This window comes from Capricornis sumatraensis, chromosome 20 (assembly GCF_032405125.1).
Source record: "Capricornis sumatraensis isolate serow.1 chromosome 20, serow.2, whole genome shotgun sequence".
Classification (NCBI taxonomy): domain Eukaryota; kingdom Metazoa; phylum Chordata; class Mammalia; order Artiodactyla; family Bovidae; genus Capricornis; species Capricornis sumatraensis.
The window spans coordinates 51,764,757-51,790,332 of record NC_091088.1 but is presented as its reverse complement, the minus strand read 5'-3'; the positions used below and the strand labels follow the sequence as shown (position 1 = coordinate 51,790,332).

General features: G+C 58.2%; 2 protein-coding genes across 2 annotated transcripts; both read right to left on the bottom strand.

Annotated features, from left to right (window-relative positions):
• Window positions 1-16: 16 nt before the first annotated feature.
• KMT2B (lysine methyltransferase 2B) lies at window positions 17-20,107 on the bottom strand. The gene is made up of 37 exons (XM_068992921.1): window positions 19,745-20,107; window positions 18,547-18,619; window positions 16,309-18,311; window positions 15,984-16,097; window positions 15,740-15,890; window positions 15,192-15,471; window positions 14,975-15,030; window positions 14,449-14,727; window positions 14,059-14,153; window positions 13,686-13,784; window positions 13,444-13,557; window positions 13,169-13,315; window positions 12,974-13,069; window positions 12,395-12,512; window positions 11,757-11,870; window positions 11,416-11,600; window positions 11,253-11,342; window positions 11,065-11,169; window positions 10,867-10,940; window positions 10,154-10,269; window positions 9,967-10,058; window positions 9,750-9,887; window positions 8,965-9,123; window positions 8,603-8,723; window positions 8,441-8,519; window positions 8,162-8,322; window positions 6,899-7,126; window positions 5,521-6,817; window positions 5,347-5,436; window positions 5,160-5,269; window positions 1,888-2,025; window positions 1,730-1,804; window positions 1,447-1,624; window positions 1,039-1,146; window positions 838-921; window positions 597-726; window positions 17-506 (listed from the first exon to the last, which is right to left on the bottom strand). Exons 1-37 carry the CDS (start codon window positions 20,105-20,107, stop codon window positions 231-233), a joined length of 8,136 nt encoding a protein of 2,711 aa, XP_068849022.1. The 3' UTR covers window positions 17-230.
• A 1,248-nt stretch (window positions 20,108-21,355) lies between these two features.
• ZBTB32 (zinc finger and BTB domain containing 32) lies at window positions 21,356-23,496 on the bottom strand. The gene is made up of 5 exons (XM_068993462.1): window positions 22,610-23,496; window positions 22,279-22,352; window positions 22,095-22,163; window positions 21,815-21,979; window positions 21,356-21,633 (listed from the first exon to the last, which is right to left on the bottom strand). Exons 1-5 carry the CDS (start codon window positions 23,494-23,496, stop codon window positions 21,356-21,358), a joined length of 1,473 nt encoding a protein of 490 aa, XP_068849563.1.
• Window positions 23,497-25,576: the final 2,080 nt, after the last annotated feature.

Genomic DNA, 25,576 nt, shown 5'->3' with positions numbered 1-25,576 from the left:
AGAAAAGAAGGGATTTAGAAACTTTTGTACAATATCTACATCCTGGGCCCCCAGGGCAAGAAGGGGGCGATTGCTGGGTGGGCTGGAGGGGTGGAGGCAGGGCCCTCGCCACCTGCATGCCCACATCCACCCTGAACATGAGGGTGGAGGTGAGATGCTCTGGGAGGGACGAGGGAGCCCCCAAGCTAGGGGCAAGATGGCAGCGGGGGGCGTGGCAGGCAGCCACTGCTTCAGTTAAGGAAGCGACGGCAGCGCTTGGCGCCACAGTTGCAGGGCAGTTTGTTGCTGGCATCCTCAATGGGGAACTTGTAGTCATAGGTGAGCTCCTCACCACGCAGGATGCGGCGCAGGGCGAAGATGACGATGTGCTTCTGGCCCTCCACATGGATGACTCGAGAGAAGCAATTGGGCTCACACGAGTGGTTGATGAAGCGGGCGGCATTGCCATGCATGGTGGCGTCCACCACGTCAAAGTCATCCATGCGGAACATGTAGCACCCAATGCCCTACAGGGACAGGGTGGGGACGTCAGAGGCTCTGTTCCCATGGACCGCCCTGTTTCAGCTGCCTCATTCCCACGGCCTGGCAGAGCCTACCTTCCCATCATAGAACTTCTCCCGCTTGTCAGTCAGCACAGAGCGAATGACAATACCAGAGTACTCAATGACCATCTCGCCAGCATCGATGTTGCGCTTACAGAACAGGCCCCGCCCGTGGATGGCAGATCTGCCGGGTAGGATGGGCAAGGGGGAGGTCAGGGGGACAGAACCAAGGCAGCCCCTGACCCGGGCACCTGCCTGTCCACCCAAGGGGCATCCTCCCCACAACCCCACGAACCTGTAGACACCCACAGCCTCTTTGGATGTCTTCTTGAGGTGGCGAAAGCGCATGGCCATGGGCAGCTCCAGACTGGTGGCACGTCTGGTGGGGGATGGCAGTGTCACACAGGCTGGTACCCAGAAATAACTTCTCTTGCCCTGATTACCCTCTTTTGGGCCCTTCCAGACCACTCCCAGCACCCTGGCCTGCCTCCCATACCTGGTTGACCTGAGCTGCACCTCGTCCTCTTCCTCGTCACAGGTGGCTCCCTCAGGAAGCACCCGGTGCTGGGAGGCCAGGAAGTTGAACATGTCAAAGGTGCACTTGCTGCAGGTGGGAGGGAGGAAAGGAGGGAGGTTCGTAGCCATTCTCTCAGGAAGATGCTACCCATCTATTCTTTGGCCTGGGCCTGCTGCTGGTGGGGCAGGAAGAATACTGCTACTACTGAAGACACAGCAAAAGGGAAGAGATGGGGTTCATTCTTCTGATGTGGTCTCCAGAAACAACTTCTGGAGTAACCTAGTGTCTTCTCAGACCTCAGTTTCCAATCTGTGCAGACTAAATTTCCACCCTTGAGAATTCCTCTAGGGCTACCCGGACCCAGGCACCACACCCCAGATCTCTCACCGGAGATAGACCTCAGCGCGGGCTGCCCCATGGGGATTCAGGGGTGGCTCCTCCTGGCCCTCTCCCTGCTGGTGGTAGCGGAACTTGTAGTGCTGGCAGCGCTGAGCCCCGGGCAGCTGCTCTGCCAGGAAGATGACAGCATCGTGGTGGATGCCCAGGAGCCTTGCCCCACTCATTCCTGGGGAGAGTCAACGGTGAGGACACACTGGTCATGTCGGAGGCCCATCCTGTCAACTGGGAGTCATCCCAGATCCCAGCATCCCTGTGGACCCCCCTCAGTTACCACTGAAGGAGAGATGTCTGAGCCGGGCATGCCCTCGGGCCTCTTGCACCTTCTCAATCAGAGTTCTCCATGCCCCTGGGGAGAGGGCAGGGCCAGAGCTGTCAGGATAATGTTCTATGGAACATCTCCCCTCCCTGTCAACCCTATCCCCAACTCACCTTCCAAGCTCTCTGCCTCCACACTGAACCCATCCTCACTGCTGATCTCAAAACGCAGGTGTGGGCCAGCCCGTTTAGGGGCCTGGTTCTCTTTGTCCTCTGGGGATGGAGGCTCTTCCTCGGAGCTTGAAGCCTCACCTGGTCCCAGGGAGCAGATCAGAGTTGGGGAGGGTCACCCTTCCTTGACTCAAACGTCCCTGGCTCCCCTCTGCCTTCCCTTCCTCCTCGGGTACAAGCACAGTTACTAGATTTAATGGCCTTCCTCTTGCAATATTTGCCCAATGAATCCTACAGAATGGACATTATTTCTTCTAAAGGGTCTACAGTCCCTTTTCTGTAGGACGTGTTCACAGCTCACTCAAACTCAGTCTATCACGAATGCCCATCTACTCCTCATTCTTCTGAATCTCACACAAAACTTAAAATACTGGAGAACTATTTTGCACGTGTTTTTTAAAGTGGGCTTCCCTGGTGGCTCAGTAGTAAAGAATCTGCCTGCCAAGCAGGAGACACGTGTTCGATCCCTGGGTTGGGATGATCCTCTGGAGAAGAAAACGGCAACCCACTCCAGTGTTCTTGTCTGGAAAATCCCATGGATACAGGAGCCTGCTGGAGTACAGTCCATGGGGTCACAAAAGAGGTAGACATGACTTATTGACTAAACAACAATTTTTTTATGTGCACCCCATTTCTGTAAAGATTTCTGTAAAGATTATAGTATTATAAAAAGCCCATACTCACAGAATCAAGTATATGTACACTATAAGGGACTTCTCAAGGGCTAAAGAATTTAAAGCTAGAACAGACAGGCCTAGCTAACATAGGTGACGTGGATGTGAGAAAGAGGAGAGTCAAGGACAACTCCAGGTGTGGAGTCTAAACAACTGGAAGGATACAATGGCCACTGACTGAGGCAGTAAAGGTAAGGGAGAAACAAGTTTGTAGTGAAAGTTAAGAACTCAGTTTAGAACACACTGAGTCAGAGATCTCTCCTAGAAAACCTCCCCTTTCAACTTGTGGCAGAGATGGCAGGCGGGCAGCAGGATACAGGAGCCTGGCTAGCGATTTGGGAGCTATCAGAATTAGAGATGGGATTTAGAGCCAGGAAGATAGACAAGAGCACTCAGGAGTAAGCGGAGATAGAGAAGTCAAGGCCAGGGTCCTGGGACACACCAAAGTTGACAGGCTAGAACAAAGAGGCACAACCAGAGGTGAGGAGAGGGCTGGAAGCCAGGAAAGGACATGCTTCAAGGAGGGAGGGATCCATGCACCAAATGATGCTATTGGCTCAAGCAGGATGTGAACTGAGGCCCGACCACTGTACCTAAGATGAGTGGGATGGGGGCAAATGTTTTGAATGGAGCACATTATAGGAGAGGCAGGAACACATGGCCAAGCTTTCTTCCCACGTAACTTCTCTGGGCCAACCTGCCCATATGCCCACCCTCTGTCCCTAACTCTTGCTGTGTGACCCACATCATCTCCAAGCTTCCAAATGCTCCAGGGTCCTCCTCTGACTTCCGCCTTTCTCCACCCTCACTTCCATTCTATTCCCTGAACATAACTACACAGACCAGTCTGTAGACAGAGGCCTCACCCAGGCACTCTCTCACTGGCTTCTTTCTCACAGCGCTCATTCTAAGCTGAAGTGCACTTGCTAATTACATGTCAGTTTCCTCTAGCAAAATGTGTCTGGTCCCTATGGGCAGGGACCTGTCTGTCACGGTCACCACCACCTACTTATGCCGTCTCTGACCCCTGTAAGTAGCCTTTCAGCTAAACAGTCTCAGTCTACTTCATTCCACTTCCCTACTCAGCAGTTGAGCTCTATGTAATGGAGAAAATCCACACATCCCAACAGGACTGGGGCCACAAGAAATTCTGAGCCTTGGGCTGCTCAATTACCAGCTTACTTGGCTGGAGCCCACTCCCTCTCCCCCTGCCCTCCATGACCAGCAGAGCACTGCCCTTCCAGCTTCACTGAGTCCATCAGCCAGAACTGCTCCAAGTGCCCCATCCTGCATCCTGATGTCTCATTATCTCTGCAAGTACAGGCATAACTCGGAGATATTGCGGGTTCGGTTCCGGACCACCGCATTAGGGTAAATACTGAAATAAAGCAAGTCAACAAATCTTTTGGGTTTCCCAGGGCATATAAAAGTTATGTTTACACTACATTGTAGTCTCTTAAATGTGCAACAGCATTATGGCTAAAAAAAACAATGTACATACCTTAATTATCGCTAAAATATGCTAACCATCATCTGAGCTTTCAGCAAGTTGTAATCTTCTTGCAATAGTAACAGCAAAGATCACTGATCACAGATCACCGTCACAGACAATGAGAAAGTTTGAAGTATTATGAAAATTACCAAAGTGTAACACAGAGACACAAAGTGAGCAAATACTGTTGGAAAAATGACGCTGATAAGACTTGCTCCATGCAGGGTTTCCACAAACCTTCAATTTGTAAAAAATGTGATAACTGAAGGGCAATAAAACGAGATATGCCTGTACACCTTCCTCGTGTCCTCCTGTCTCAGGGGTCTCCAATTCAAACCTGACTGCCACAGCTCCTCCCACCTCCTCTTCCATCCATGAGTCCCATTCAACTTCCTTCTTGCCTTTGCTTTCACAGCCCTCACACAAAACCCCTGTGAGTCTGTCCCCCCCTCCTCCCCCTCCCAAGACTCTCAGCTGAGCTTTTTGGTGAGGTGCCTGGGCTTTATTCTGGCTTCCTCATGACCACTGTCTTCAGTTTTGGACTCTGACACAACATCTTCCCCACCCTGAGCTACCTGCACAGACAGCACACCTTTCCCAGACCCCATGTGCATGGTGGCCTCTGCAGCAGCTGGGATGGCTGACTACTGCCTTCCCTGAGCCTCTGGACACCACTCTCCTCTGACTTCCCTACTGCTCTTGCCCTTCCTCTGGGTCTCAAGTGGGCTGAACCCTTTCTGAATGATCCCCAGAACCCCATCTTTGGCTTTACTAGGTACCTAACCCTCTGACCCTGGCACACGAAGTTCTGAAGCCCTTCCTTGGCCTTTTGGGGACACTGGACAGGCATGTGTTTATTTCTGCCACAGGCCACATGCTCCTAAGGGTATCTCTGCAACCCTAGCACCCCACCTCAGGCTTGTATCCACGTTGAGTGTGCAAGTTGCAACACCCAGGGGTGTTTAAAGTGGACCAATTGTGTATGTCAGTTACTCAGCTGAGACCAGAATGGGGGAGGGAGGCAGTGAGAGGGAGAGGCTGGTCCCTACCTGAGTAGTGGTGCCACTGGGACTCAAGCAGCAGGTCAGGGGGACCATCAGGGGCCCGGGGAGGACCACCTTCGGGAAGTGGCAGCAGAGGGGACCGGTCCTGGAGGGGCCTGTGAGAAGAGACCTGTCAGAAGGAGGAAAGGACAGCAGTACCAGAGCCTCCAGGGGAAGGAGGCTGGCCACTCACCTCGGGCTTTCCCCCGCAGTGGGCTCCCCAGGATCACCCAGGTCGAGAACTCCACGCACGGTGGGCGTTTTCATCCTCACTCGGCTGAACCTGGGGTAGGGGCACCGTAAGAAGGCTGAGTGCCTTCCTCTGCCCACCTCTCCCCCACTCCACAGCCTGGCCACACTCACTCACCCACTGCCACAAGGCCCTGGACCCTGGGGGGGGTCCTCCAAGGACTCTCCATCTTCCTCCAGCCGGGGAGTCTTGCTTGGTGGAGGCGCTGGTGGAGAACGGCCAGAGAAGGTGGACACCCTTTTGACACGGATGGCCTGGCGGGGCGGGCTGGGGGGCCCACTGCTCAACACCAGCGTCAATGGAGGGGGAGGTGGGGGCGGGGCAGGGCGGACCACCCCCACCACTGGCAACACACCCAGCAAAGGTCCTGGGGGCAGAGTCCAGGAAGTGTGGGCCGTGGGCGGCATGGGAGAGGGCAGAGGCGGTGGCTTCACTGGGGGTGAGACAGGTTCACCCTCCCCCGCCATCTTTACAAACACCTGCCCCAGCTTGTTGACAAGGATGATCTTGGATGCGGCAGGTTTCGGGGGCTCAGGGGCAGGGCCCAGGCTCAATACCCGGACCCCTGGGGGTCCAGGGAGCCAGGCAAACGTCCGGGTGGGGTCAGCTGGGTTAGGGGGCAGGCCCTGAGGGGGCTGGCTGCCGTTGGCCAGAGGAGGTGCTGTGGGGAGGGGCTCCTCTCTGGGTCCAGCACCGCCCTCCCCAGGACCCCCTAGGTTCTTCAACACAAAATCCACGATTTCTGACGGCAAGTCCTCAGGAGGTCGGGCCCTGTCCCCTGTAGCCCCGATGATCCCCGCCCGGCCTGCTCCTGGCCCTGAAGGAGGAGTCCCCTGGCCCCGAGGCTGCTGGACTGCCTCGGCCTCGCTGTCGGTGCCATCATCCACTCCGTCCAGCTGTTCAATGCGGGGGGCTCCGGGGAGGGCACCGGGGACCAAGGCAGGACCGGACACCACAGTCACAGGGAAGTGGACGTAGCGGGGGGTGGGGCCGGCCTCCTCCTCTGAGCTGTCCCCCGGGCCCCCATGGCTGCTCCCCCCAGCCCCCGCAGCCACGATCTCTTCCTGGAAGGGCTCAGTCCCCAGCAGGCTGGCCGCAAAGTCCAGGTCAGCAGCACTCAGTCCTGACACCACCTCCATGTCCTCAAAGTCTGGGCCCAGGTCTTCAGGGGGTGGTGGAGGAGACGGGGCCCGGCTTGGGGGAGCCAGCTCCCCTGAGGTAGGTGTGAGGGCTCTAACGACTGAGGTAGGAGGGGGCACCCTGAGCTGAGGAGAGGTTCTGAGAGGGGGAGAGGCCCGCCGTGAAGGTGGCAGCCTGGAAGCCAGAGGGCTGGGGCGACGGGAGCGTCTCGGGGGAGCTGGGAAGTCCGGGTCTCCCACTGTAGGGATGTGGTGGGTCAGAGAAGATGGACTTCCTGTAGGGGGAAGGGTCAGCGTCAGCCAGGAGTTCCTGCCTCACCCTGCCCCACCCCTCCCCAGGACTTCCAGGTACACACCAGGGGAGGGCAGGGGTCCAAAGGACACACCCCCCAAGGGCCTCCGGGATGGTGAGTAGTTGGGCACTTTGATTCGAGCCCCCGAGAAGGAGCGGGGGGCTGGAGGAGGGGCGCTGCTTGGATCCAGCCGAGGTGGGGGGTCCGGGTTCTGAACGGGTGGGTGGTGCTCAGAAGCTCTAGGGATAAGGGCATCTGTATCTGGCAGGGGGTCCACATGATCTGGGGGCTCTAGAGAGGCAAGAGAATGGGGTCGTGGGTGGCGGGGGCTCCTTGTGAAAGCCTCTGCTCACACAGCTTTCATTCTCTTGAGGCACCCACACCTCCGTCTGGCCCCTGACCCGGGTACAAGGTGCTTGCGTTCCCAGTCATGGCCCAGATCTCAAACCTCTCTGACTTCTGCAAAACCTCCCCATACACCTGGCTCAGAGTCCCTTTGTGACCCCCCTCACCCATCCTGGGCCATTTCCTCACTTCCTGGATGCCTGCTGTTCCCTCCCAGATTCAGGGCCCACGCAGGGTACGGCCCTCCCTCCAGCATGGCCAGTCCTACCACTTTCTTACTTGCGCTGCACATCCCAGCCACATCAAAGGCATCCACCCCATCCTGGCGCTTGTGGCGCCCCATGACCTGGCTCCACCCAATCTGTACACGCTGATCTCTGCTGCCTGCTCCCAATGCTCCTGTGTTTCCAGCCAGGGTGGCTGTACTCTCTTTCCCCCCTCTCCATGTTGTGCTCCAACCCAGAACAAACACCTTGCCCACAAGCATGATCCATGTCTCTCCCTCCTCCCACTGGGCCCACCAGGAACCCTCTCTCTACCAGTCCTTGAGCCCATTCTGTGCTTCCTGCCAACCGGCCCTAAGCACTGGCATGGAGGGGAGGGTGTCAGTTTGGGAAATGAGCAGATCTAGGGTTAAATCCTGGCTTCACCACTATGCCCCCTCTAGGATGTACAAAGGAGCTTATCCCTTTTTCAAGGGGCTGCGGGGAGCATAACACAAGCACAGAGCCCCAAGTCAGGTGGCCATAAACGCTCCTTACATTTGTCTAGAAACTGCCACCCTCACAAGCCGTTAGTGTGCACCTGCCTCTCTCCTCACTTCCTGGCACGAAGTTAATCTTAAGCTACCACCACTACAACACACAGAACAATGGCAAACATCCTGGGATTTCATTAGGGCACAGGAGAACAACGCTTGATGGGTAGCTGTTTGCGGAGGGCAGCACTCGGGGAAAAAACGCGTGAGCTCCAAGGCCATACCTGAGGAAGGGGCAGGACTGTGCACAATGGTCTGGTTCTCTTCTGCTGCCTCCAGGTGAACCGGCTCTTCTCTTGGCCCCCATGGCCGATACTCCAGGATCCGGCACCGATACCAGCAGCGCCGCCGAGCATCTACCGTGCTCCAGTACAGACGGGAGCACCTGGGGCGGGGGGAGGTGGGGGTGGGTGGCGCGTAGGACAAAAGGGACAGGACACCTTGGGAAACAAGATCCAGCCTTGGAAGCCCCCAGCCCCACCAACACCCCTTGGGTTGCTCACTGGTAGCCAATGGGGAAGAGCCGTCCCTCACAGTCTGAGAGGTCAGACAGAGTGCCCAAGGAGTCGATCCGAATGGAGCCTATGGTACAGGTGGGTGGGAGAGGTCAGGAGAGCGGGCCTAGGCAGGGTCAGGAAGATGAGGGGAGAGAGCAAGCTGCTTACCAATGAGTACATTGATGGCATCAGGTTCAAGCCCCGTCAAGAACTTTCGCTTGAAATTGATGCCCTCAAAGTCCACGTAGACTCGGCGGAGAACATCAAAACCGTCAGGGTTCACGATCTCCTGGGAGGTGGGTGGCAAATGGGGTTGCTGGATTGGTGAGGGGGTGAGGGGGATGTGAGGGAAGGCTTGCTCCAGAGACTGGTCAGTCAAGGGGCTTGACTAAAGGACTGGGGGCGGAGAGCAAGGGAACAAGGAAGAGACACTAAGAGGCAGCTGGGTGAGGCCCGAGGGGCTACAGGGCTCCCTGAGAGGAAGAAGAGAGCGAGCAGTGGGGCAGTGTGTCCCCAAGGTGAGGGCCCACCTTGCCATCCAGCAGGTCTGTGTGCTTCTGGCAGAACACTTTCTTGTCATCCTGGAAAATGCAGTAGCTGGCCCGGGCGCACATGAAGTGGAAGTTGCTGAGGCAGGAGGAAAGGCAGCAGCCCACCGTGGCGCCAGGCTTCAGGCAGAGTTCACAGCGCTATGGGCAGAAGGGGCTGCTAGGCGAGGAAGCAGGGCCTGACACCCAGCATCGCTGTCCTCAAAGACTCCCTTGGGCCCCTGCTGAGCCTAGCACCTCACAGAACAACAGCACGTTACTCCCCACCAGTGGCATCCAGGCCCAGGCACACATCAAACAAGCGCAGACTCCTTGAAACCGAGTTGTAGCAGGAAGAAAAATAACAGGAGCTGAGGTTTCCTCACGCTGTTCTAACATGGAGCCCGTATTACCTCACTGAACCCTCACACCTGCCCGCTGTGGCAGGTCTCTCTCATCCTACTTCCTGACGGTGAGCTGGCAGCACCCCACAGAGGGGGGTTCCCACGCAGTACCTCACCTCACAGGGATGGAGTAAGAGGTCAATGCCACACAAGCCTAGTAACAGATCATCTAACTTTTCGTCTCCGAGGCTTCAGGCCCCCGTTAAGCGAGAGAGCACAGATAGGAAAAGACTTGCTTTCGCTGCGGCACTAGAGTCCTGGACAGCCAAAAGAGGCACCAAGGACGAGCTGTGGCAGAGACTGCGAAACCAGAGCTGTCTCTCCTGGAGGTGGGCCCCACCCTAGCCCCCGAGAACTGCCCCCTCTCCAGGCCCGCGCCCTCACCATCTGCCTCCCTCGAGCCACAGCAGCATGCACGTTCTTGAGGGAGCCGTCATTTTCTTCAAACACTTCGGCTGACCAAATGGCACAGTTGACATGTGTCCACTCATTCTGCCCAATGTACAGGAGCCGTCCCGCCTCCTGGGGGCAGAGTCGTGGTGTGAGGGGAAGAGTCAGAGACCAGACCCTGCAGCCTGGGCCTTCACGCAGCAGCCCTCACCTTAGAGTCCGCATCCCCGTATTTGAGGCAGAGCGCACACTGACGGGGGTCCTCCAGGTGTGAGACAGCAGCTGAATCCTTGCCCTGGAAAGCTGGTAGGGGTGTGGGAAGGACGGTCTAAGAATGAGGACCTGGAGCCTGGCCCACCAACGAAGTGATCAAGCTTCTAGCCCCAACTGCCCAGTACCTGTTGAGGGATCGCCTGGAGGCTGCCCTGATTCTGGGGTCTCTGGTTCCTGCTGCCTCCACTGAGCGTAGACGTGGTCCAGGGATGGGGGCAACACCGCATTGGGAAGGACTCCGCTGTGGACAGGCAGGGTCAGCCTCTGACACATCTATCGAGGGGTGCTGGACTGGGGCCCACCCATAGTATCAACCTGATTATGCCATGAGCCCCTCTGTCCTCTCTCTACGTGAAACTTCTCTCAGCCTTCCAAACAAGCCAGACCATCGCGTGCCACCTTTGCCACATAAAATACTGTTCTCTGTGCCCAGAATACGTCTCCTCCACTTTTCAGCTTAGATGTCATTTCTCTGGGAAGCCTCAGGCCCGAGGCTCCTAGGCAGGCACCTCCTCTGAGCTCCCACAGCCCCTGGGCCTCCCCATCAAAGCCCTAACTGTCCAGGTTATCAGTGCCTGCCCAACCCCCCAAACATGGCTTGCCCACTGCTGTCCCCAACACCACCTTGCATAATGTACAGCCAAAGTAAGAATTAACCACACAATATGAGTCTCTGCTCATCTAGAACCACTGGGGACTCTCATCCTGGTGCCACTGCCCTCCAAAACCCTAACCCTGCTCCATGTCTATTCTCAGTCCAGCTGGACCCTGGATTCCCAGGTGCCCCTGCCTTTGCCCTCTCTTCCTGGTTCCCCTCCTGCTACCCAGCCTTGCTCACTTGGGCAGCCGGGTACTCCGTCGCCAGTACTTGGGGTCGTGGGCGTCGAACCAGCCGAACGCAGACTCTAGCAGCTGGGGAGCAGGTTAACAGGATGAGAAAAATGTCTTCCCCAGGAGAGGTGGTGGGGGCAGGAACCCACTCTCTCCTCCCTGCTACCATGCAAGTCACCCTCAGGGCGGCCCCCAAAGAGCTCACCTTCAGTAGGAGCCCCTTGGTCTGGCCTCCAGCCCGGCGCTCCAGCATCTCTCCTTCCTCAGAGTGCCTCATCAGGATGCTCACCACGTCCTCCATGAAGCTGTGCTGTAAGGCGGTTTGTCAGGACCCGAGCCCCAACCCTAATCCTCTCCCCTAGGCGCGCAGTGGCTCCTCAGTGTCCCACTCACCACAGACTTGTAGTGGCCCTCCTCGAAGCGCCGGCTCACAGCGTGCAGGTCGCAGGGCCCTGGGTGCAGCTGCTGTCCTTCCTGCCCACACTGCAAAGAGGGAAAATCAGCAGGGCTCGTGCTGGGCCGGGCCCCTCCCGTCCAGTCATCTGGGCCCGCAGACCTGGGCGCACAGCAGCAGTGGGCCTGCCACCTTGGAGCTCAGCAGGCCGTGAAGCACCTGGCGCAGGCCCCCCTGTAGGGCCCCACTCAGGGCCTCTCGCCAGCGAGGGTGTGTGGCCCCAGCACACGGCCCACAGGTGTACAGCACCGAGTCTGGCAGCCCTGAAAGGATCTCGTAGTCTTCATCTAGAACAGCCAGAGCAGGAAAGGGAAAAATGATTTCAGTGACGTGGAAGTTCTCAGACCGCCCCAGGTCACCAAGAACATTTTGCTGTCCCCTGAGAGCCTGCAGCAAAGGGCAGGGCAGGGCTGAGGCCACGCCCCATGCTTCCGCCCACTCACCTGAGAGCCCCTCACACTTGGCGTGCACCCAGTGGTCACACTGTGCACACTGCATCATCTTGCTCTCGTAGTCATTGTCTTCGTAGCAGCGTGTGCAGATCGGGCAGTAGTTTCCTGGAGCAAGAAGAGAAAAGTCAGAGAAGTTGGTGCCATGAGCTGCCCTCAGCAGCCTGGCATGAAGGCCAGCCGGCCCACGACTGCTGCACAAGCTGCCCTGTCCTGCCCCACTTGGGTCCCTACCACGCCCCAAAGGCTGGCTAAAGATAAGGATGCTCTCCTAACTCTGCAGCCGCAAGGCCTCACAATGCAAAGAGCCTTGCTAAACCTGCTGCTTGAGCCAACGAGGAAGCCCAGGTCTTCAGAGAGCTCAGCGGAGACTTAAAAGTTCTAGGAGGTACTTCCGGGACCACCATGAGGGTGGGGTCCAAGCCCTCCACTCCCACTGTCCTCAGAGGGGCCGTGTCCCTCTCTTAAGTACTAGATGGGCTCCTACAAAAGAATACTTTGAATGGAAAGAAAGGCTCCAGAGAAGAGAGTGGAGAAATACTAGCAGAGAGAATCTCTTCCAACTGCTTGTCTAGGAACCTGGCCCACACCCCGGCGGCCCCCGGGGCCCCGGTCCCCTGCCAGGTCCCCACCTTTCTCAAAGAGCTGGGTGCACCTGGGGCAGAGGCTGTAATCTCCCGACCACTCGACGTCCCAGTTCTTGCCTGGAGTCGCCCCACAGCTCTTACAGCGCACGCAGGCTGAGCAGATCTGGAGGGGCAGGGCAATGTTAGGGGGAGAACATAGACACCAGGCTGGAGAAGTGTGAAGTGGGGAGGGGCAAAGAGGAGTGGGCAGGAGACAGATGCTGAAGGACAGCTAAGGGGAACAGGTGTGCGGGAGAGGTGAAGAGGAGGATGGAGAGGCAAAGAAGCAGGGCAGGAGAGAGATGAAGTGTGGAGACTGGCAGAGTGAGACGGAAGAGATGAGGCTACAGCAGGGGACTGTGAGCTGGGGACTACGGAATCCATGAGCCTGTAAAACCATTACACACAAATTCTGCACAGAAATCTTGTCTGTGCAAAATTCTTGAAGAGGACATGTGATGCTTATCAAACTCTTAAGAGGACCTCCACCCTCCCATCCCCAAGAGCCCTGGCCTAGAGCAATCCTGGGGTGGTGGCGGCATTAATTAGAGCTCCAAAGCCAGGGGAGGGGGCCTCATCTCTCACCCAGTGGCGCCGTTTGCGTGTGGCCCGGGTTGGGTAGCTGGGCCCCAGACAGGCTGGGTGGTAAGCATGGCGGCAGCGCTCACACTCCAGGAGGTGCTGCAGGATATCGGAGAAAGACAGCAATGGCAAAACCTACTGGCTCAGAGACAGCCCCTCTCCTCCATGCCGCCACTGCCATGGCCCTTGTGCCCAAACCTTGGATCCCCGGCCTTTGCGCCCACAGACGTGGCAAAACTTGCAGCGGCGGCAGCACCAACTGTCATGATGTTGGGGCAGGGGTCGCTCGGCCTCCTCCAGGCAGAATGGGTGGAAAGGGTCACAGCAGACCTGGCAGAACACCAGCTAGGAGCGGGGAGAGTGAACAATGGGCAGAGTGAGGGGCCAGGAGGCCAGGGAGCGTGACCCTGTTTCAAGAGCCCGAACACCAGGCAGTCAGGGCTAACGGAGACTTGAGGGGAAAGGGATCCAACCTCATGTAGGCCTTTGCTGGCACACAGCAAGCACACCATGGGTGGTCCCCCTGGCACGGAGGTGAGTACGCTTAGGCCACCCATTAGCCACACGTTCTCCAGGTCACAATCCTCCTGAGGGAAGAGAAGATGCAGAATCAGAGAGCAGCCAGCAACACAGCAAGATCCAAACTTAAAGCCCAGAGTTCTCATTCGTAACCAACACGTTTCTTCCCACCAGTCCCCACCACCCTATGCCATACCTTAAAATCCACACGAACCCGGTGCACGCCATCTGGAGACTTTTGTTTTCCAGTCCAGCCATTGGGAAAAGAGGCAAAAGGGCCAGGGGCCAAAGCATCCTAGAGAGGGACAGTGGTGCTAAGAGGGCTGCAGCCCCACCATTTACCAACTTCTCACTGCCCTCTCCCCACCCTACGCCACCCTGCTTTTTGCCTAGATCCTACTTGGCCTTCCAGAGAGAGATGCCTGCTTCAGTCACTCAGAGCCTGTCCTCTGGCATGGACACACTACAGCACTCAGGTGAGCCTGTGACCCTGACTTGCCAGGAAGCTCCTTGGGATGGAGCCACGTCTCACACAGGGCTCAGGCTCTTGGTGTGGGGGCTATGCTGACCTTGTCCAGGCGCCTTCGGGCCTTGAGCTGCAACACAGGCTGCAGGGTGGGTTTGCGGGGCCGACTCTGCTCCTCTGGTTCTGGCACTGGCAGCTCTAGGCAGGACACAGGAGTGGTGAGGTTCCCCCTCTTCTCTGTCCCATCCCCACTCCTCGACCGCCCCCATGTGATTTCCAGATCCCCAGGCCTTTAACGAGCCCAGGTCCATGATGACGACTTGAGCTTTGTTCAATAACCTACTGAAAACCTCCCGCACCCGTTCTCCCTGCCCACTAAAACCGCCCTTCTCTTCACTCAGTCACTCTCCTGGAGACTGACAGAGCCTTGGGTTGGGGAGTCCTAACTATTCCACACACAGGACTGATAGTGAAAGCAGCAAACAATTCGTACCATTCTCCCGGGGGGTCCGACGCCGAGGAGCAGGGGGACCCCCGGGCTCTGAGTCATCCGAGTCCTCGAAGATATCATAGGAGGGTCGCTGTTTGACACAGCGCCGGGCTGACTTGCGCTGCAGTAGGAAGGAGTCCTGCTCCTCGGGCCCCGGGGGGGCCACCACCTCCTCCCGGGGCCCCCCAGCTCCCGCCCCCCGGCGTGGGCCTGGAGGACCAGGGGAGGCCTCAGGAGATTCATCGGAATCCCAGGGCAACAGCGTCTTCACTATCGTCCGGCCTGTGGGAACAGGGGACTCAGTAAGATCTGAGCTCAGCCAAGGACGTGGACACTAGGATGGAGAAAAGCCAGAAAAAAGCGGGGCAGAAGAGAACAAGTACAGGAGGTACAGAAGTGCACGATGGGAGAAACGACAAAGGCGGTGGACTGCAAAGACAAAGGGAGGAGGGCAGAGAAAGACACGGTTTCCTCTACACCATGCGTCTCAGGAAGACTGTGTAAAGAAATGCTCCTCAAGCCTCGTTACCTTTTTTGGCCAGCCGTTCCATCTTCCGAGCCTCTATCTTGTCGCACTTCCGGTATCTGGGGAGGGGAGCAGCACGTCACCAGGGTAGGGGACTGGTGGTCTGGGGGAAGAGAGGAAGCTCTCCACAAGGATGCCAATCCCACTGCTCTGCTGGGGCAGGAGGCCTGGGTGACTGACAACCATGGGTGGGAACGGAGCCTGCGCCCCAGCTACTCACACACAGCACTGCTTCTTGGTGTTGGGGCCCCCAAACTTGGGCTTGTCCAGGCAGTTGACACAGGAGCCACAGTCCTGCACACGCAGGCAGCCCCGACAGTGTCCACACCGTGCCATCCGCATCTTCTTGCCGTGATGGGAGGGCAGTGAGCGCCGAGGTGCATGTGCCAGGGGCCCTCCAGACCCTGCAGGCTCTGAGTCTCCCCCGGGCCCTGCTGACTCCACCTTTCCCGGCTGGGACTGGGATGGGACGCTCTCAGTCTCAGATGCTGATGACGTATCTAGTGCAATGGAGAGGTGGGAATGGAGCCACAAAGCACAGGAGTTCTACCTCGGTCCCCTGACCTCCCCAAGATCCCATTCAACTTTCCCACCATGCTCAGGCTCCAGGTGCTCCCAAGTCCGCTCTAAGATCTAGCATTCCAACCCACTTGCCACCTTGCCCAAAGCACCCTACTCGGTTGCCATTCTCCCAGGTTCTTGATTCCTTCACTCACCCCCAAATTTGGCACAGCTGTCAAAACTTCCCCACAACACACCCGCCCCTACCCTCCGCGTTGAGGTCCTGCCGATCCCGGAGAGGGAGAGCGCTGAGGCGGGGGACGTCTTCGGGCACCATGGCCCGGGCCTGACCCAGGGCCACAGCAGCATGACGGCAGACATGTTTGATGCGGGGTCCTTGCACAGGGGACTCAGGGCCCTGGGGGAAGGAAAACCAGGAATACCTGTGGAGAGCTGCCCCTCATACTCCCTCTGCCAGTCTTACCCAGAGGGCCTTCTTCCCACTCCATACCGATGGTCTCTCCCTCTTAGTTTCCACTGATTCATCTTCCGACTTGACAGAACCTCTATCTGGGATCTGCTTGACAGTCCCCACAACCTCCTCCATCTGCCCTCCAGGGCTGGGCTGGTGGGGGAATAAATAGGGTCAGAGGCTGGAGAGTGAGGACAAATGGGGCCAGGGAAGGAACCCAAGAAGCTGGGGGACACGGGAAAGGCTGGCTTGGAGGGTTCCCTGCAATGCTAGAAGGTGTCCTGAGCGCCAGGAGGTAAAGGGACTGCAGAGAATTGAGCCTGAGTGACTGGGTGCAGGGGCCTGGCCAAAGCACCATGCTCACCGGCATCAAAGACGCCACTTTCTGCTGCTGCTGCTGGTCAATCTTGATTAGCTGCACCTTGGCTCTCTTGAGGAGACTGAACATTTTCTCCTCCACACCAGACAGTGGTAAGGACCCCAGGCCTGCAATCCGGGCCTTTTCCAGTGGTGGCGCCTGCTGTGGCGGTGGCTGCAGCTGTAACTGTGGCTGCAGTAGTGACTGCTGTGGTGGTAGTGCTGGGGGCAGCAGCTGGGTTTGCAAGGCCTGTAGGGGCTGCTGCAGCTGAGCGTGAGGCTGCTGCCCACTGCTTGGAGCTGGAGCCCCAGGGGAGGGCATCTCAGCCTTAACAGGAGTGGCGACCACAGGGGCAAATCGAGGCAAGCTGAGGTGGTTCGTGCGGCCCACTGCCCGCGGCTCAGGCTCAGCTGGAGAGTCATCGGCAGGAGGCGGCTCTGGCTCAGGGGCTTCAGGGGCCCCAAGAGGAGGAGTAGTAAGCACCGATTCGTAGATCTTCAGGTGGGCTTCACTTGGGGTAAACTGAGGGGCCCGAAGGAGCAGGGGCCTCCGGGAAGGAATTACAGGGGCAGGAAGTGGGGGTGGGGCCGGTGGAGGAGCAGGGGGAGGAGGGGGCAGTTCCCGGGTCAGTGAGGTCCAGCGAAATGTGGGTTCCCTTAGGATGGACCGTCTCTTCTCAGGGAGCAGGACTGGGGTAGATGGAGGAGTTGGGGCACGGGGTGGAGAAGGGGCTGGTGCTGGTTCCTGGGGGGCCGGTGGGGAGGCGGCCATGGGAGGCCGTAGAGTAGGTGAGACCTCCACCTTTGGGGGCTTGGGGGGGTCTTCATCCATAAATCGCCGGGGTGTCTTGATGACACGGGAAGAGCGGGCACTCACCACAGGCATAATAAACTGTCGGATGTTCTTCAGAAAGGTGGTACTTTTGGGGGCCACAGTGGGGCTGTCTTCCAGAGGGCCTCCTGTGGCGGTGCTGGGGACTGGAGTGGGAGGAGAGGTACCCTCTGGCCCTGCCCGGGCAGCTTCCCGCTCAGCCCGCTGGCTGGGAGTTAGGGGAGGCCGGCCCCTCTTTCGCGAGCATGTAGCTGGGACCACGGGAGGAGGGGACTCTTCCAGCTCCTCAGGGGCACGGGGTGGTGGAGGGGATGGTGGGGGTGGGGGAGAGACAGGTGGGGGGGGAGGGCAAAGTGGGGACGGAGGAGATGCTGAAGGGGGTGGCAGGGATGGAGGAGGTGGAGGGGCTGGAGGAGTCAGGGGTGGTGGCGGCAGCTTTGCCTCTCCCTTTTCCTCGGCTAGCGCCATTGCTTCCTCAGCTACAGCTCTCTCTGCCTCCTCATCTTCCTCTTCTTTCTCCTCCTCTCCCTCCTCCTCCAGCTTCTGCTCCTTCCTCCAGCAGGGGCCCTCTTCTTGCCCAGATCCAACTCTTCCCTGGGGGGCATCCTGCCAGCTTTCCTCATGCTGATCTTGACCCTGACCTGATTCAAGTCCCAAGGACAACTGTCCCATCTTCATTTTTTTGGCCTTTGAAACAAACTTGATCACGAGGGGGAGCCGGCCTCGGCCTCTGCCCCTGCCTCCACGGCCTCCTCGCCCAGACTGTCCTCCACGCTTGGGGGTCCCAGGGCCTGGGCCGGGCCCCTCCTTGCACTTCCAGCTGCCAGTTCGGTGTTTTACTGGAACAACAGGAGGTGGGGGCTCAGGTTTGGGGATTGTCACAGCTGCTTCTGCCACCACTACTGCTTGTTGCTTCTTCCTGCAGGGGCCTGCTGGCCGTCCTGGGGGCCGTCCCCGAGACCGACGGGGGGTGGAGGACTCACATGCCCGGCTCCGGGGGGCTGGGGGTGCCTGGGCCCGCCGGAGAAGTTCAGTCAGTGCCTGCACCATCCGTTCTGTGCCCTCCTCACCCCGTTTCCGGGCAGGAGTCTTTGGGGGTGTAGGAGCCACATCTGCTAGGCGAGGAGGCGGAAGGGGGGTCGTCTTATGCTTGCGGCCCCGACCTCGGGGGGCTCGACCTAAAAGGAGAATAGGTGTGGGGAGATGGGTCAAGCTGGCCCTGCAGACAAAGGAAGACTCCAGGAGTACAGGGACTCTGACTTGTCTGCTTCCCCCACAGCCCAGCCTAGCTGGGGCTTTGACACAGAACACACTTGGTAACTGATGGAGACTCTAGAGCAGGGCAGAGCTGACGCGAAAAGCAAGAGTAACATTCCTATAAAGCTACAGAGGTAGAGTTTCCCCGTCACTCACCTCGCTGGGATCGGAGCGCAGAGCGCAGGGAACTGGGGGCCACATCTTCATCTGAATGAAAACCCTGAAACTCCTGATTTAGGGGACCAGGGGTGGAGGGGAGAAATAGCAGTCAGTGCCAAAGCCCTTGTTTAGCCTGAGACTCAGGTATTGAGGAATATCCCCAGCTTCCCCCTTAAGGTATCCCTATTTACAAATAACTAAAAAGACTAGAAGGTGAAGGGGAAAAATACACAATCTCTTCCCAGGGATGGAGACAGAACGTATTTTGAAATTGCATCCCCAGTTTCAGACCACACCAGCACAAGTCATCAGTGGACCACTGGCTCAAAGGGAACAGAACAGGGTCTAAGTCAGACAGCAGCCACTACCCTAATATTCTCTCATCCTCCAACTCAGAAAAAAGTAGAAACTCTGTCTATACCCTCTCAAGCTGTTGTTTCTCTCTGAATGAAAATTGGGAATTGGGGCACCCAAGTGGGGTGTGCATGTGTGTGTATTAAGTAGTTTATCATATTATGACCTGCCGTGAGCACTCAGGTGGCTACAAACCGTCCTAAGCAGTACAATCCACACCTTGAGCCTTTTCCGAGAGACTGGTGATAAATCCTGCATTGAACTCAGACCTGCTGGAGTGCCCAGTCTCACCTACGTCCCAGGTCTCTTGCGCCTCTGCCCCCAAGAAGAAGCCCTCCACCATTCTCCCCTCTCTCCACTTTAGTCGGAAGAATTGGGGCACTGGTGAAATGTGATGTGTCGGAGCTTATGAGGCCGGGTGGGGCAGCTTGCAGGTCCACAGCCTAGGTCCACCGGCTAGCCTGCGTCCACTCAAGCCACGCTTCTGCTGTCAACCACCACTGGTTGGGCACGCAGTCCCATAGCCTCCTGGCCCAAATCTCTCCAGCCATGGCTTTGCCAACTACCAAGAAGGATCAGCCCAGGACACTTCTGCAGGACCTGCCTCGAGCCGAAGTGCTCAGCGGCAGCTCAGGCTTCTCTATCCACTTTCAGAGGCCTCTTCCACCGACAGCTCCGCACAGCCTACCTACCTCCTCCCCTGCCTATTTCCAGGGCCCTTTCCCTCCTCAAAAGCCCTGAGGACTCCGCTTCCCCACACCACCCCTCGGGGCCACCCAGACCCCTGGAAGCCCCCTGCCTCCGCCCCGCCCAGCGCTGGGGACGCCTCCGACTGTCTCACCTCATCGTCGGACTCCCCGTCACTGCTCTCCTCCTCCAGCAGGCAGCCCCGGCTCAGGCCCCAGCCCCGGCCCCGACCCCGGCCCCGGCCCCGCTGAATGCGCGGGCCGGCCCACAGGCGGCGGAGCCGGCGCAGGCCCCGGTGGAGTCCCAGCAAACGGAGCAGGGCCGTGTCCTCCCCGGGCTCGGCTCCGCCCGGCCCTGCCGCGCCGCCGCCGCGCCGCAGAGCTACCCGCACTCTTTCGGCCCCGTTGCCCCGTCCGCCGCGGCCCCCGCCCCCGCCGGAGCCCCGCGGCCGGCCCGGGAAGCGGCCCCGCGCGGAGCCAGGCCCGGGGCAACTGCCGCCGCCCGCCGCCGCCGCCATCTTGGCACCGTGAGAGGGGCCGGGGAGGCGGGGGGAGGGGCGGCCCGTACGCAGGGCCGGGGGGAGGGGAGCAGAGGAGGGGCGGGGCGGCTTAGGCTCACGACAACAACCAGCGCCGCCGCGGGGCCGACACGAGCCGGGGGCTGGGCCGGCCGCGCGGGGCACCACGGGAGCGGGAGTCCGAGGCCGGCCGGCTGGTCACCCTTAGACCGCACCTAAAGAGCCTAGATCCCGCGTCGCGGCGGGAGAGGGCGAGGCGCAAGGGTCTCCGGGAAATGTAGTTCGAGCGCCTCGCTCCTTCCGCCGCGAGCTAGGGCCGCGAGAACTGGGACTATGGGAGCCTGACCCGGCGCAGAGAGCCATCTCCTGGGCCGCCGGGAGATGTGGTTCTTGCCCCAGACTCCTCCCATTGTTCTTGTCGAGACCAGCGGCCCGCGTGAACTAGCACTCCCAGAGTGCAGCGGGCCTTGGACCCTCAGGGACACTGGGAGATGAAGTTCGCGACTGCAGGAGGCATGGGCTGGGTAAGGGGCGGCCGCCTCAGTTTGGAGTTTGACCCGGCAGCCGCTCCGTATGGCTTGGAGGGAAGATACTGGAGGGGCTGCGGCCTTTCGGCTCTTGTGCTCCGGGAAGGAGTCGGGTGGCTGAAAGCAGAGCATAACATGCGTTCCTTTCGAGCCCCGGGCTAGACGACCCAGACTCAGACTTGGTGCGCAGTTGCTTGCTGTGAAAGGGACCAGTAACTTGGGTTCTCACAGCCTTTCCACACAGGGCTTGCTGCGAAGTCGGTCTGGACACCACCCTGTCCTCGCGGCCCGCTGCCTCGAGGGGAGGATCAGAAGCCCCGGGAGACGGAGGAGGTGGCCGCCACGTTGAACCACCAGGGGCCGCTACAGGACTAAGGGCAAGGCTGCCCCCGACGCGCAGACGAAAAGCTGGACTCTACTTTCTGGTCCCGAGAGGAGAGCACAGGAAGCTTTATTTTGGTGATGAATCGCCAGTCCTCGCACAGTTAACCGTCACTCGTGCAAACTTCACTGCCCTCACCCCACAGGGGCTCTCTGGCCCAGGTCCGCGGCCCGAGGCCGTCTGGGAGAGGGCTCCTGGCTCCCTTCCCGCGGTGCTTCTTGGAGCCGAGTTTGCTAGGCTGCCGCAGCCGCGGTGCGGAATCAGAAGCCTGCTCGCCGGCCCGTCTTTCATTCTTTAATTGTAAGCTTGGCTGAAGCCAAAGAAGTTACTGACGCCCCGTCAGGTGGTGGAGGAAGAGGGCCTACTGGGAGAGGTCGAGGCCCTAGATGGCCTCGAGGAGGAGGAGTAGAGGAAGGTGGAGCGAATGGTCCATCCCGGCGGGAGCTGACTGGGCGAGTGGCCGCGCATGTGCGCCTGCATGGAGGCCAGGCTGGGGCAGCCGGCCTGGCACAGAGGGCAGCGGTAGGGTGCGGCCCCGTGCGTCCGCAGGTGCTTGGTCATGGCTGAGAAGTCCCGGGAGCGCTGGGGACAGAGGCTACAGGAGAAGGGCTTCTCTCCTAGGGAAGGTGGAGGGGAAGGCTCATGAAGGAAGAAAAGGGGCGTGAAGGCTCGCCTAGGGGTAGGTAGGGGCACCTGGGCAAGGTTGTTGCTCGGGAGCACGGCACTCACAGAGGGACTTAGGAGCGGGCCCACTGGAGTTTGGAAGGAAGCAGTTTGCACAGGGCAGGACGCCCATACCTGTGTGGACACGGTAGTGCGTCTCCATCTGATGTTTGAGTGAAAACCTCTTCCCACAGACAGAACAAGAATAGGGCCGAGACCGAGCAGGAGTGGGTGGGGGAGGGTGTGGGTGAGATGGACGGCTTGCGGTGCCGACCTGACTCACACAGGTTGCTAGTTTACCTGTGGGAACAAAAGGCAAAGGAGGGCAGGGCTGGGATTCCCAGAGCCGGGTCACTGGAACACTCAGGCTGGGGCCATAGTGGCGCTGAGGCAAAAGCACCCTCACTCTACTCACCTGTGTGCCTCTGATCAGACTCTTCCGGCTCCCCAGGGCTGAGCTGTGTGGGGCCCTGGGGGAGGGAACCTGGAGGGAACAGAGTGAAGCAGGCGCCCTGCTCAAGCTGGACTCCTGGAGCCCTGGCCTCAGTCCCAGCCTCGAGACCACGTTACAGGGTGCATGCCAGCAGTGAGGGGCTTACCTGGGGTGGGGCTGGAGGAGGCCAGCTGGTTCTGGCTCCAAAGGCCTTTGTGGAGGTTTAGGGACAGTGGGATCCTGGGGGTGGGATGGGGAAGAGTTACAGCCTTGGTTACACCTGGGATCCTGCGGATCCCTTTCTGGGGAGGGAGGAGTCATAAGTCCTCTGTGGGGCCTGGGCTTTGGCTTGCCCTGTGGTGACAACTTCTTGTCCTACCTCAACTCAGGCAATGTATAGTAGAGATAAGAGATGTGGTACCCTTCCACCCATCACTGCTGCCTCTCCTGAACCACTCCCTCCCAGCCAGAGGTCTTCCATAAGCCCTTCGACTCACCTCTGGTCCCGAGGCCAGACCTCTTGCCAGGCTCCAGTCATAGGGATGCTATGGGAGAAGGGAGTGCCATATCTAGGTGGCAACAGAAGGATGCTCCACAGGGCAGGCTGGCCCTCCCCCAACCAAGGGGCCTCAGCCCACCAAGGGCTGGGGGTGATGCCAGTTTGGAAGGAACCTGCTGGGGGAAGGGGGCCAGGGAACTCCCGCAGACTTTCCTCAGAGCCCTTTGCACTGTCCCTCAACCACATGATTACTTCTTGCTTCCCACCGACTCTGCCATGGCCAACAAGGGCTTGGTGGAGTTGCTCCTTTGGTCTCATCTGCTCCCCTCGACCCTCCAGAGTTGCCTCTGCCATGTCAGGGCTCTCTCTTGGTGGCCGCGGCCTGTGCAACGTCTCCTGCTCTTTCCCACCAGCTCTAACAAACTTCTCTGGTCTCTGCTTCTCCCCAAAGGCCCTCACGCCTCTCATCGAGTCCCTTGTGGGTTTCTCTAGCTCCTCCTGTTGGTTCTTCAGCCCTGGACCCAGCTCTTCTCTAGCCATGTCCCTTCGAGCCCTAATGCATGCCTCTTCCAGGGACTGCACCCCCAGTGTTCTGGCTGCCTCCTCAAGGGGCCCCAGTTCCCCAGGATGCAGCTCTAGACTCTCCCCGTAAACAAAGTGCAGAAGTTGGGCAAAGGTGGAAGGGCTGATGCCTTTCACCACAGCCCAGTGCCCCCTGCGACCCAGTTGCTGGCTCACACCTGCCAGGACCAGGCTGTGGGCAGGGAACTCCTGGCTCCCCACTGTGATCAGAGTATCACATAGTGCTGGCCGGAGCCTGGCTGCTAGCCGTACCAGCCGATCAGAAGCATAGGGACTAGGCAGTCTTGTTGGGGACAGGGGCATTGTGCCTTGCCTTGGTACCAATCTCAGAGGTTCTGAGAGAAAGGCCACAGTGTAGGGTCCGTGGTGAAAAGGGGAGGGAGGAACCGCATACTCAAGCCTGTGGAGGTGAGGGAAGAAAGTGAGTTGCTGGATTTGAATCAGTTCTCTGTCCTGAATGGGGCAGAAAAAATGACCCAAGAGAAAACCCGAGGCTGTTCAGAATCATAGCAGGGGTGGAGGTGGTGAGAGAATGGAAATTAGACCAAATTCAGGACTTAAAAGAACAAGGATTGCACATTGAAGAGCTATCTCAAGTAGTGGGTAGATGGGTCCTGCCAGTTGGCAATGTCTGACTTAAGGGAGAGCAGAGTTGGCAATGTCTGACTTAAAAGGAGAGCAGACACTGATATTTCTGCTTCTCCAAGCTCCTCTGCAGGGAAAGACCCCCGAACAGGCCCCGGCTCTCATTCCAGACAGGATCACCACAAAACCCAGTCAGCCCTGTAAGTTAGGAGTGGAGCCAGACACAGTTTCATGGGAGTTTAGAAAGCCAGTGTGTCCTCCTCCTGCAAGCCTGTCATGTGGGGCTGAGGGTCCTGAGAGGAAAAAAGGGCAGCAAGATGGGGTCATAGCTGCAGAAAGCAGGCTCAAGGCATCAACTGATCATCTCCCTCAGGATGAAACTTCTAGAAACCATCCTCAGAGAAAGAACTGGAAGTGACCGAAAGCTCCCATGCAGTGAGATAAAGAGAGCAGGTTGGAACCCACAGGAGGGAAGGCTCCTCACCCAGGGATGGAGAGATGTTGGAAAAGGCTTTGACCTTGGAGGAAGCAGGCGAAAGGAAAATGGAAACTATGGAGGGAGAGGCTGTTTCCTCTCAAGATAAGGATAAGGAGACAGTTCAATTTTGTTTTTCATAAGCCAAAAGTGAAGATTAGAAAGACAGAACCCAACAAGGCAGAAGTTTGTCACACATCAAAACCACCACCTTGGCTTTTAAGAAGAGAACTGGGAACCCAGATACAAAGAGACAGACCTAAGTGTCCCAGAGCCCAGCAGGCATACTCCTAAGTGTAGGCTCACCCTGAGTACAGATCCCGTAGAGGGAGGAATTACTACTTGGACACCTCACAGGGAGGGCTACAGGCTGGCAGAAAGTGGACAGAAAGAGGAATGTAATGGGAGGAAAGTCTCAGTTGGGGAGAAGCAACCACTCACCGGTTGTAGCTTCCTCCTGGACACCGCATGCTCTGAACTGCTGCTGGGGCTCCTGGCCCCCCTACTCTGGAGCTAGCCCCGCCCCTGACTTCACAGTCTTCCATTGGGTGTCCCAAGTATCAGTCTGCCACAGTCCCCCAAGGGGTGTGGTTTTACACCCCTGGCTGAGCTTCACCCCTCCGGGAGAGACCACTCCTCTCCTTCCAGAACGCAAGCATTCTGCCTCCTGACCTCTGGTCTTATTTCATCTGTGAATTTCTGGAGTCAAATAAGTATATCTGAAGCAATAAGAACTTTGGGATAATCAGACCTGCATTTGACTCTCATCTCTGCCATCTGCTAGTTGAGTCACCTTGGGCAAGTCACCTCTTTGAGCCTCAGTTACCTCATCTGTGAAATAGGGATAAGCTCTGCCTACCTCATTATGAGGTGGGGTGAAGATGAAATGACATGATGTATGTGAAAGTGGTTTCTCAGTACGTAGCATCATTCGAATAGTATTAGTTCTGTTTCTTAGAGGTGTCAGTAGAGCTCTAGCAGCTGGAAGCTCTTTATACTACCTCAAAAGTAAAAAGGACTGAAACATCTGGATTCTAAGAAGAGAGCGAAAGAGGGCCAAAAGCATGCCTCCTCCTCCCTCTCTCTGCCTTGGTACTGGGAAGCCTCCACTCCTCTGTGGGAATGACCCAGGCCATCTGGGCCATCGCTGGGGACAGGGTATGTGAGTGACTCAGATCCTCCCATCACGCTCTGAAGGGGGCAACCCCAGGAAGGGCCTGCGGTGGTCTCCAAAGAGAAAAACTTTTCTTGGGCTGATGACAAATGACATTTCTCTGAAATCAGGACTTGCGGGGTTTCTTTGACTTCCTGCCCAGGGGATGA